The sequence below is a fragment of the Leucopleurus acutus genome (assembly GCF_964270905.1).
Source record: "Leucopleurus acutus genome assembly, chromosome: 2".
Taxonomy (NCBI): Eukaryota; Metazoa; Chordata; class Mammalia; order Artiodactyla; family Delphinidae; genus Leucopleurus; species Leucopleurus acutus.
The window spans coordinates 149,735,782-149,748,390 of record NC_139143.1 but is presented as its reverse complement, the minus strand read 5'-3'; the positions used below and the strand labels follow the sequence as shown (position 1 = coordinate 149,748,390).

The following is a 12,609-nucleotide window of genomic DNA, read 5'->3' as shown; positions in this document are numbered from 1 at the left end:
CTAAGGAGACATACAGCGTTCTGAGCCTAAAACAAATTTCAGCGTACATTTTACTCATATACAGAACACGCTGATAGTAACAACAACAAAAAAAACTTTAAAAAAAAACCATCCTACAATTCACCACCTTGATACGGCATTCTCTCTAAATTATCATAACCAGTTGCAATTATCCAATTTTATTAGCTAATAGTTCTCATTATTTTAAAAACAGAAAAAGGATATGTTCCGTTTCACCAAGTGTTACACATTTCGCTACTACAAGACTGGATGGGGGGGCGATCTTTGGAAACAAAAGGTAACCTGATCCGCTCCAGCTAATTATTAAATGCATGCCAACAATACACAATTCGAATTGCACTTCTGGACACTAAGGAGATCACAAAAGGGAGTAAAACGTCAAATGTGTAAGGAACTACTTTTGTATGAAAAATATATCGAAACGAAGAAACATGGTATACCGAAACTAAGACCTCGCGCAAGGTACAAAATTCATCTGATTAAAAATCTGATAATCTTCTAAAAAGAAAGTATTTAATCAACGTTGTTAAAATAACAGTAATTCACCACATTCAGGTACGACTTGAAATCCCGATGATGTCTTTCTTTCAGGTCTAAATATCTCATTCTTTTGCAATCCGTATACCAGAAGGACCTGAAACCTCTCGCGGAGGCGTACAACACACTCGGCGAGTGCTGTCTGTTTACAAATACGAATCTCAGTTTCCCACGTCAAAAGCGTTCATTACCACCATTCGACCGGGGGGCGGGGGAGAGAGAAGGCGGGCGAGCAAGAAGCGATATCCTCACAGACATCTCTACGTTCTCTCCTCACGACAAGGGCGAGCCCGGAAAAAAATGTTTATTATGTATTATATGTGTGTTTGTGTATTTACATGTTACATACGTACGTCTATATCTAAGCAGGGGTGAAAGAAAAGGCACACATGACAAGGAATCATACTGGACCCCAGAAAATGTTCACTCCTATCCCGTTAACTCAAAATCCGCTGCCCGGGTCTACAGGTTTCACCTCAGAGGCCGAGCGTCCCAGCCTCGCTGTGGAGTTCGGCCCCAAAGCTCCCCGATGCCCTCCTCAGGAAGCCCAGGCCGCCGCCCCTACCTCCCTTATCTCTGCCTTCCCCTGGGACACCCGAAGCGCATTCCGGCAAAGAAAGAATTGTCAGGCCCCAAGAGGACGGCTGACACGGGCTCGGGCCGGGCCGCGACACCTGCGAGCCGCAGCACCTGAGGGCGAAGAGGGGGCCGCCCGGCCTGCCCCGAGCACACCCCCTTGGGCGCCGGGTGCTGCGCCGCGGCCGGAACCTCCGTACCTGCGAGGCCCGCGAGCTACAGGCGCGCGCGGCGCCTCCTCATCTCAGTGGCTCCCGCTCCGCCTCCGCCTCCCGCTGCCGCCGTCACTGCCGCCGCCGCTGGAGGCCAGGACACGACGAGCTCAGGGCACCACCGCCATGTCCGCCGCGCCGCGAACTGCATTGTGGGGGGGAAGGGATGGGGAGGGGGAGGAGAGAGGGGGAGAGAAAGAGGAGGACCCGCTGAGGGGAGGGGGCCGAGGGAGAAGGGGAGCCGGGGGAGAGGGGGAGGGGAGAGAGGGACGGAGCCCCGAATGGAGTCCTGACCCGGGCAGGGGTAGGGAATAGATGCGCAGGAAACCCCGGAGAAGAGGCGCAGAGGGAAGAGTTTGGGGGTGCCCCCTCCCTCCGTTCTGGGGTCCCCTGGGCACTGGTTAAACCGGGGCGGGGGGTAGTAAACACCAATGGGGGTGGGGCTACGTTCGGGGCCTTGTGGTAGAGACGGGAAACAATGGGGAGGAGGGAAACAACGCCGAGGTGAGAGGACAGCGCACTCACACTCACGCTGAGGGAAGGGGCGAGCGCGCGAGGACACTCTTTAGCCCGCGGGGAGGGGGCGGGGCCCTCTAGCGTTGGGGGAAGGTTGAAGTCACAACGGGCTCGCAGGGAGGGGCGGGGCCACCGAGCGAGGGTCGCGAAGTCCATCTCCCCCGCTGGGCCCCCCTGGGGAGCGGCGCGAGGACGCTGGCGTGCTTGAGGAGGCCGGGGTCGCGGGCACTGCCGCGCCGCTCAGGTTGGCTTCCTGGGCTGTGGACCTCCCTACGGAGGCCCCCAAGCGGGAAGAGGGCCCGAAAGCCGTCCCCCAGTGGAAGGAAGCCCCGGCCTTGGACGTGCACCTCTGAGCCTGGCTTACGGAACTGACCCGGCCCGCGCCTCCGCGGACCCTTGGCGGCTAGAGCGGGCTTCTGAACACCAGCGAGTAGGTAGACAGAGGAATCCTCCCGGGTCGCCCCACCATTCCCCGCCTATTCACTTTGCCACCAGCCCACCGAAGCTGGAATCCTTTTCTTTTAAAGTGCAGCCAATTCTGGAGTTAAGGAACTCGAGAGAAATCACAAGAGTATCCCACCCTCCACCCCGGTAAAAGATTTAAGAAATCATTTATTTAGTTTCACGTGGGTTTGGAATCAACTACCATCCATGAGCCTTCTCCCCCTCTTGCTTTTAATGTAGGTTCCTCCACATAGTAATTAAAAGTCCCGATCGGAAAGGATAGTTTGGTTAATTTTTTTTAAGATACCAGCCTTGGAGATTATTCAACCACCCTCTAACCTCAAAGCTGGACAAGTCACACAACTACAGTTCTTGCATTTGACACATGCTGAGGCAGGAAAAGGATATGATAGGTTGGACATGGGGGAAAATGCAAAATCTTAAGTCTTTACAAGATGCTGCCTTATAAAATTTCTCATGATGTGACTCAGAGGCTGGGGCCTGTAAAAGTTTACAGAAGGCCTCTCTGCAGAATCCGTCTTCTTTGCACCCCAGAACTGGATATTTCTTATTTGTGTATTTATGCCTACATGAATCTGAAGCTTGGTGAGAAGAGACCACTAAATGCTAGTCATTGAGCTAGGGAGTTCACATATTTTACCATTTAATTCTTATAACAGGGAATTCCCTGCTGGTCCAGTGGTTAGAGCTCCACGCTTCCACTGCAAGGGGCTCGGGTTCCATCCCTGGTCAGGGAACTGGGATCCCAAAAGCGGTGTGGCAAAAAAAAAAATTACAACAATCCCACGAGGTCCGTGCTACTGCTCTCATTTATAAATGAGAAAATTAGAGCTCTGAGAATTAAGTATCAATACATTTTACTCCACCCGTCTCATGCCAGGGCGCTCCAGTGTAGTGCGTACAGTAGTGGATTTCAAGTCAAAAGAGCTCTACCTGGCTTCAGCACTTATCAGTTGTTTGACTTTGGCCAAATACACCCTCTGAGTTTCTTTATCTGTAAGTTTTCAATGGCAGAATACCTACCTGACAGAGAGGATGTAAGGAAAGTAGCAGGTCCCAAATTTAAAGCCTGTAGAGACATTAAGATGATACTAACATCTTAGTTGCAGAGGAGAGCATGTTAAATTCCACTTGGGTGAGGGTTTAATGGAAGAGGTAGAAGCTGAACCTTGGAGGTTTGCCTACTATGTGCCGGACACAAGTCTGTGATTCGGAGAACATCATTTTGTCTAGAGTGTACAGAAGATAATGAGTCTGAAAACAAAGGCTGGGGCCAGACTGAGAATCCCAGTGCCTCTCTGCTCTTATCCCTTCCAGCTAACGCTCTTCTACCACCTTTCCTATTCCTCAAGATCCAGCTCAACTCCTACCTCCTTCATTAAATCATCTTGATCACCACCCCTGCACACATCACTGAATGTGATTCCTCCATTCTCTGAATCCCTACACATTACTTTCATGAGTCTGACTCCAATAAATTATCAACTTGAGTGCAAATACTTAGCATGTGTATTCCTTATAATGCCTATGTACTCGTTGAATGGAATTTTGGCAACTATACTCTTGCTTATCATCACAATAGAACACACGTATAGAGCAAGTATTTCTACGCAAAAAACAAGGGAACTTAGGGTATAAGAGACTTAATTAGTGGCCAGGGTCATACAGTAAGTCACAGGCAGGCCTAGAATACCAGTTCTGTGTTCTTTCCATTGAATCACCAACATCTTAATGAGAAATTAAATGGTAAATATCTGACGGCTCACTAAGGACTTGTATCTGATACTGCTCTGTATATATATACTAAGGACTTATATCTGATACTTGCAAGGAAGACCTCAAGATTGTGGTTAAGTCTCCAAATTTAGCCTTCCAGTTCAGAAGTTCGGGGAGCTCAATTTCACCCAAACTCAGGTGAAAATTACTTACAGCAAAAATCTTATTTCATCATATGTAATGAGGAATATAATTGCCCAATGGATCAATATTCATATTCTATTCTCTTCCTCGGTGATAGGAAAACCCAATCCAAAAATCATCATATTGGATGAAAAGGTGATTTGGTGAGTAAATTAAATCAGAACAAGAAAGGTACCTTAGAGATAAGTCTGCTGAAACCAAGATCTACTGGTAAATCATAAAGGGAACAAATCATAAAGGGCCATGTATGTTATTCAAAAAAACAGGTTTTATCCTGTAGTTAATGGGGAGTTACTGAACATTCATAAGTAAGGGAGAGATATGATCAGATCTGCTAAAGTTTTTTTTTCTGAGGCTCCTTTTTTTTCTATATACCTGATTTCTTCAAGGAGAGAGACTTCAGTGGTTGGTAACCTTTTACAGACCCTGACGATAAGCTCCAGTCAAAAAGAGTCCCATAATGTGGTCCTAACCACGTCTTCTTCACCTGTGTATTCCCAGCACCCAGAACAATTCTGATGCTCAGAAAGTACCTAGAAATTGTTTGTTGACACTCTAAGTTGTCTGTAAAGCAGATGATAAGTTCAAAGTTTAAAATTATTGTGATTCTTAAAAATAGCATGCATGCGGGCTTCCCTGGTGGTGCAGTGGTTGAGAGTCTGCCTGCCGATGCAGGGGACGCGGGTTCGTGCCCCGGTCCGGGAAGATCCCCCATGCCGCGGAGCGGCTGGGCGCGTAAGCCATGGCCGCTGAGCCTGCGCGTCCGAAGCCTGTGCTCTGCAATGGGAGAGGCCACAACAGTGAAAGGCCCGCGTACCGCTAAAAAAAAAAAGAAAGAAAGAAAGAAAATAGCATGCAATACCAGAGCCTCAAAGATAGTGTAAAGGATCGATTTCTTTTTGTCTTTTAGCATTCTTAACATTAAATAAACTAAAATATGTTTAAATGCCTATTTCGTAGTAAACATTCAACAAAAATTAATTCCCTTTCTCCTTAAAATCAAGTTTCTTCTCAGCTGCCCCAGTTTGGATTTAACGTGCCCACAGACTCACACTAGCACATGTGAGTGCTTGCTACCCATTGATTCCATTTAATTTGTTCTGAGGATTCATTGTGTGGAATTTTTAACTACAGCCATACCCTTTAGTGTACTTCCTTGAAGTGTTAAAAACGGTCTGTTGGGGCTTCCTTGGTGGCGCAGTGGTTGAGAGTCCGCCTGCCGATGCAGAGGGCACGGGTTTGTGCCCCGGTCTGGGAAGGTTCCACATGCCGCGGAGCGGCTGGGCGCGTGAGCCATGGCCGCTGATCCTGCGCGTCCGGAGCCTGTGCTCCGCAATGGGAGAGGCCACAATAGTGAGAGGCCCGCGTACCGCCAAAAAAAAAAAAAGGTCTGGTTTTTTTTTTCAAAGAGGCTTTTTCTTTAATGTGCATAAGATCTGAGAGTTAGAAAAGACATTAGAGTTCATATAGTTGGATATATCAAGAACATAGATACAGGCCAGGAAATGATGCTATAATTGTAGCCTAGGACCACATTATAAGAGCCACGTATGCCATTTTAAAAAATGGCCTTTTTCCTGAAGTTAATGTCACAGAACATTTGCAAGCAAGGCAGAGAGATGATCAGACCTGCTTTCTACAGCAAAATTTACATGCTATGCAGCCCAGGCCCCAGGCACAGAAACTTGTTTTTTTGTTTTGTTATTTTTATTTTTTATTTTTTAACCATACAAGCTAGTTGTATTTTATCAACAGGATGCCACAAAGGACCACAATAAAACCAGACTGAAAAGGCTAGATCCAAGATGGTGGGCAAAGTAGTCTAAAGGTCACTACTTTCCTTGCCTTGATTTATCTCTGTGTTTCCATACCAACCCCTGAGAGCTGAAATACACTTGCCCTGATTTATCTCTGTGTTTGTTTCAAAATACCTCCTGGTATTGGCAGAGATGCTTTGCAGCTGTATTTTAAGAGATAGTGCTTTGAGAGATATACAATGGTCAACTGCTCCTAACCAGCTTTGACTTGATCACAGGAATGTTCCTGCTCAGATGAAACCTGGAGGTATCTGAAAGTTACCTTCACTTCATTACGATGCTAAGATCTCCACCCAAAGTGGGGATTTGTACTCTTCTAGGGACAGTTGGTGCATGAAAAGGAACATGAAAGACTGTGCATGCCCCGGCTGCCCATGAAAATCTCTGCTCCTTTCCTAGAGCTCTGTTGACCTGTTTGCTTAAAATTCCCTTACTCCTCTCCCTTTGGGGAGAGGTGCTTTTAGAGCATGAGCTCCCCTTCTCCATTCTCTGGCCATTGAATAAAAGCCTGTCTTGCTTGTACCAAACTCAGTTTCATTATTGGCAGTGTGAAGCTGAGAGAGAAAGAACTCCCTGATAGAGCCAAGGGATCTTCAGTTCAGCTAGGGCCCCAAGAAGGGGGCCTCGAATCTAATTCGGTAACACAATTTCTGTTTGAATATTTGTACTTAATAAAGAGCTCATTTCTCCCCACATTTATCTATGCTAGATGTTAGAAGTTCTTCCTTTACTGAGCTGAAATCTTTCTACTATAATGTCTTTTCTTTTGGTAATTCTTACCTCAAGAGTAACACCATGTCTCTTTTTCTTCATGTATAAAAACAAGGATGTGAACTAGATGAACTAGGGCAGGAAAAGTGTCTAAAGGTCTTTAATTCTGACATGAACTCCCTTTAAGTCAGCTATTTTACTTTCTCTAAATCAAATCTTCTCCCCCCTTTTTCTCCAAAGCAAAAATAAGATCCAACTCCATTCTAACAATTTGCTTATGACCAATTCTAGTGTGTTAGGACAATCTGCACTCTGATTCATTGTTGTATCCTATAAAATGTCATGCATTCTGTCCAGAAGTAAATCTTCACATATATGGTCAAATGATTTTTGATAATGGTGCTGATACCATTCAATGGGAAAAAGTCTTTTTGACTGGGAAAATGGTGCATGGATAGTCACATTGCAAAAGAATGAAGTTGGACCCTTACCTAACACCATATGAAAAAATTAACTCAAAATGGATCTGAGACCTAAGTGTAAGACCTAAAATAATAAAACTGTTAGATAAAAATATAGGGCAAAACCTTCACAACATTGGATTTGGCAATGACATCTTGGATATGACACTAAAGGCACAGGCAACAAACAAAATATGGACAAATTGGACTTCAAGAAAATTAAATTTTTGTGCACAAAAGACAGTATCAACAGAGTAAAAAGGCAACACACAGAATGGGAGAAAATGTTTGCAAATCATATATCTGATAAGGAATTAATATCTACAATATAGAGAGAACTAAAACTCAACAACAAAAACCCAAACAACCTGATTCAAAAACAGGCAAAGGACCTGAATACACATTTCTCTGAAGAAGATATACAAATGACCGGTATGCACATGAAAAGATGTTCAACATTGCCAATCATTAGGGAAATGCAAATCAAACCTATAATGAGATACCATTGTATCTCACACCCATTAAGATGGCTACTATCATAAAACAAAAAACAAAAAAACTAGAAAATAACAAGTGTTGGTGAGTATGTAGAGATATTAGAACCCTGTGCACTGATGGTTGGAATGTAAAAAGATATACCTGCTGTGGAAAACAGTATAGTGGTTCCTCAAAAAATTAAAAATAGAATTACCATATAGGAACTTCCCTGGTAGTGCAGTGGTTAAGACTCCGCCTGCCAATGCAGGAGACATGGGTTCAAGCCCTGGTCTGGGAAGATCCCACATGCCATGGAGCAACTAAGCCCATGTGCCACAACTACTGAGACTGTGCTCTAGAGCCCGCGAGCCACAACTACTGAGCCCGTGTGCCACAGCTACTAAAGCCTGCGTGCCTAGAGCCCATGCTCCACAACAAGAGAAGCCACTGCAATGAGAAGCCCGCACTTTGCAACAAAGAGTAGCTCCCGCTTGCCACAACTAGAGAAAGCCCACATGCAGCAACGAGGAACCAATGCAGCCAAAAATAAATAAATAAATTAAAAAAAAAAAGACTCCATGCTCGCAATTCAGGGGGCCCAGGTTCAATCCCTGGTCAGGGAACTAGATCCCACATGCATGCCGCAACTATGGAGCTGACAAGCTGCAACTAGGGAGCCCACCTTCCACAACTAAGACCAGCACAACCAAAAAAAAAATTCTAGAAACACTGACTCCTTCTTTTAAAACAAACAAACAAAAAGAATTACCATATAATTCAGCAATTACACTTCGGGACATATACTCCAAAGACTTGAAAACTGGGTACCAAAGAGGTATTTTACACCCATATTCATAGCAGCATTATTCACAATAGCTAAACAGTGAAAGCAATCCAAGTATTCATTGACAGATGAATGGATAAGCAAATGTGGTATATACATGTAATGGAATATTATTCAGCCTTAAAAAGAAAGGAAATGCATACCTAGGAATAAACCCACCTAAAGAGGAAAAGACATATACTCAGAAAACTATAAAACACTGATGAAAGAAATCAAAGATGACATAAACAAATGGAGAAATATACCATGTTCTTGGATTGGAAGAATCAATATTGAGACAATGACTATACTATGCAAAGCAATCTACAGATTTAATGCAATCCCTATCAAATTACCAATGGCATTCTTCACAGAATTAGAACAAAAAATTTAACAATTTGTATGGAAACACCAACAAAGCCAAACACCCAAATAGCCAAAGCAATCTTGAGAAAGAAAAACGGAGCTGAAGGAATCAACCTCCCTGACTTCAAACTATACTACAAAGCTACAGTAATCAAAACAGTATGGTACTGGCACAAAACCAGAAATATAGATTAATGGTACAGGATAGAAAGCCCAGAGATAAACCCGCACACATACGATCACCTAATTTATGACAAAGGAGGCAAGAATATACAATGGAGAAAAGACTGCCTCTTCAATAAGTGGTGCTGGGAAAACTGGATAGCCACATGTAAAAGAATGAAATTAGAACATTTCCTAACACCATACACAAAAATAAACTCAAAATGGATTAAAGACCTAAATGTAAGACCAGACACTATAAAACTCTTAGAGGAAAAAGTAGGAAAAACACTCTTTGATATAAACCACAGCAAGATCTTTTTTGGCCGACCTCCTAGAGTAATGAAAATAAAAACAAAAATAAATAAATGGGACCTAATTAAACTTAAAAGCTTTTGCACAGCAAAGGAAACCATAAACAAGATGAAAAGACAACCCTCAGAATGAGAGAAAATATTTGCAAACGAAGCAACAGACAAAGGATTAATCTCCAAAATATACAAACAGCTCACGCAGCTCAATATCAAAAAAACAACCCAATCCAAAAATGGGCAGAAGACCTAAATAGACATTTCACCAAAGAAGACATACGGAGAAGCCAGTAGGAGACTGTGATGTCCTGCCGTTGTCTGAAGATTCTTCAATCACTATGTCAAGTGACACAGATGTTTCTCTTTCTTCATATGATGAAGATCAGGGATCTAAACTTATCCTAAAAGCTAGAGAGGCACCATTTGTCCCCATTGGAATGGCAGGTTTTGCAGCAATCTTTGCATATGGATTATATAAATTGAAGAGCAGGGGCAATACTAAAATGTCTATTCACTTGATCCACATGCGCGTGGCAGCCCAAGGCTTTGTTGTGGGAAAAATGACTCTTGGTATGGGCTATTCCATGTATCAAGAATTCTGGGCAGAACCTAAACCTTAGAAGAGGAGATGCTGTCTTGGTCTTGGTGGTGCTTGCTTTAGTTAGACATCTCATATTGGGGTTATATGTTTATGTTGAAAATAAATTCTATGGGTCGGACAATAACATGATAATATGAATATTGGCTTCCTTTCTTGCAGGCTTGATTTGCCTAGTGACTAGTTCAATAGCTAGGTCATTCAGGGGAGTCAGATTAGCACAAAAACATGTCACTTTTAAATGCACTTGATAGTGGTACAGTGTCCACCTTCTTAAACTCTTCTGATAAAATTAGTTGTAAAGAGGACAACATGCCAAACCTGAAAATGCTCCCAGTTGCTGCAGAATATCATATGCTTTTGATGTAATGTAGGAATCCTATTTACCCCAGTTAATTTAACTCTTTCTGACTGCCTTGTGGACTGAGTACTGTTTTTAAGGTCTGGTTGGCTCTTGAAGAACCCTTTCAGAACAGTGCATGGAATACAACATTATAAACCTCCCAGCAACTATGTGTGTGTTTTTAAATCAAAACTAAAGAGCTGGTAACAGTTGCTTTGAAGTAGTATCTGTTTCAGAATCATAGTTGTAAACATGAGAATAACTTAACTGTAGATCCCCGTTTAGCTGTTTTGTAATTGCAGAATTATAGTTTGCTGCTGTTATCTTAGAATAATTTTTAAATGGCATTTTGAAATAGAAGTGTGTATTTTAAGTGCTAATGCAAAGGTAAATGAAAAATACTTTTTAAATGTGTGCAGTCTGTTTATTTTCTCTGAAAGAATCATAAATGTTAAACTAAATAAATTGCCTGTAATGGAAGTGATTTATGAGCAAGCTGGTTTGGTCAGACATTATACAAACTTTGGTATACTACAGAATGCTTTGTTGTACTTGTGAGATTCTCTTGTCTAACCTGAATTTACATTCCATGGTGATAACATGGTAAATGTAGTGTTATTAAAGTAAGTGAACACACACACAAAAAGAAGACACACAAATGGCCAAGAGGCACATGAAAAGATGCTTGGCATCACTAATTATTAGAGAAATGCAAATCACAACTACAATGAGGTATCACCTCACACCAGTCAGAATGGCCATCATCAAAAAATCTAGAAACAATAAATGCTGGAGAAGGTGTGGAGAAAAGGGAACCCTCTTACACTGTTGGTGGGAATGTAAATTGATACACCGACTGTGGAGAACAGTATGGAGGTTCCTTAAAAAACTAAAAATAGAACTACCATATGACCCAGCCATCCTACTACTGGGCATATACCCTGAGAAAACCATAATTCAAAGAGTCATGTACCCCAATGTTCACTGCAGCACTATTTACAATAGCCAGGACATGGAAACAACCTAAATGTCCATCGACAGATGAATGGATAATTACTCAGCCATAAAAAGGAATGAAATTGGGCCATTTGTAGAGATTTAAATGGACCTAGAGTCTGTCATACAGAGTGAAATAAGCCAGAAAGAGAAAAACAAATATCATATATTAAGGCGTATATGTGGAATCTAGAAAAATGGTACAGATGAACCTATTTGCAGGGCAAGAATAGAGGCATAGACGTAGAGAACGTACATGTGAACATGGGGGGGGAAGGGAAGGGTGGGACAAATTGGGAGATTAGGATTGTCATATATACACTACCATGCATAAAATATATAGCTAGCGGGAACGTCCTTTAAGGCACAGGAAGTTCAGCTCGGTGCTCTATGATGACCTAGATGGGTGGGATGGTGGGAGGGGGGACAGGAGGTCCAAGAGGGAGGGGATATATGTATACATATAGCTGATTCACTTCATTGTAGAGCAGAAACTAACACAATATTGTACTCCAATATTGTACTTTTAAATTATACTCCAATTTAAAAAAAAAAAAGGGAAATTCTACATATGCTACAACATGGATGAACCTTAATGACACTGTGCTAAATGAAATAAGCCAGTCACAAAAAGACAAATACTGTGTGATTCTACTTACATAACGTACTTAGAATAGACAAAATCGTAGAAAGTAGAATGGTGGTTGCCAGGGACTGGGGAGAGGGGAGAATGAGGAATTACTGTTTAATAAGTATAGCGTTTCAATTTTGCAGATGAAAGAAGCTCTGGAGATGAATGGTGGTGATGGTTGCACAACAATATGAATGTATTTAATGCTACTGAACTGTACACTTAAAAATGGTAAAGATAGGGCTTCCCTGGTGGCGCAGTGGTTGAGAGTCTGCCTGCCGATGCAGGGGACATGGGTTCTTGACCCGGTCCGGGAGGATCCCACATGCCGCGGAGCGGCTGGGCCCGTGAGCCATGGCCGCTGAGCCTGCGCATCCGAAGCCTGTGCTCCACAACGGGAGAGGCCACAACAGTAACAGGTCTGCGTACCGCAAAAAAAAAAAAAAAAAAAAAAAAAAAAAGGTAAAGGTAGTACATTTTATGTTTTGTGTATTTTACCAGAACATTAAAAAATTGTTAAAAAAAAATGACATGCACTCTGATGAGTTCTGGAGCTGCAAAGCTCTTTTCCCTCAAGGGGCTCTCAGAAATGTAAACAGGTACTGATAGAACATGATAATTGCCATAATAAGTTTATGTATGAGAACACAAATAAGGGATAACTAA

General features: G+C 42.8%; 2 protein-coding genes across 12 annotated transcripts in view; one reads left to right on the top strand and one right to left on the bottom strand.

Moving 5' to 3' along the window:
* Positions 1–1,473, bottom strand: part of TUT4 (terminal uridylyl transferase 4) — a 149,605-nt gene extending 148,132 nt beyond the window's left edge. For 10 of the 11 annotated variants that reach the window (XM_082833147.1, XM_082833153.1, XM_082833151.1 and 7 more), the window contains exon 1: positions 1,335–1,473. The gene's annotated coding sequence lies outside the window, so the exon portion shown is untranslated. Of the gene's footprint in view, positions 1–567; positions 1,031–1,334 lie in introns of those variants that run through there. The other variant, XM_082833150.1, reaches the window with a different exon arrangement.
* An 8,240-nt stretch (positions 1,474–9,713) lies between these two features.
* On the top strand, positions 9,714–10,077 carry LOC309978384 (HIG1 domain family member 1A, mitochondrial-like; the record flags this gene model as incomplete). Its single annotated transcript, XM_082864836.1, has 1 exon — positions 9,714–10,077. The coding sequence occupies one exon, from the start codon at positions 9,714–9,716 to the stop codon at positions 9,993–9,995; it is 282 nt and encodes a 93-aa protein (XP_082720962.1). The 3' UTR covers positions 9,996–10,077.
* Between the last annotated feature and the right edge of the window lie 2,532 nt (positions 10,078–12,609).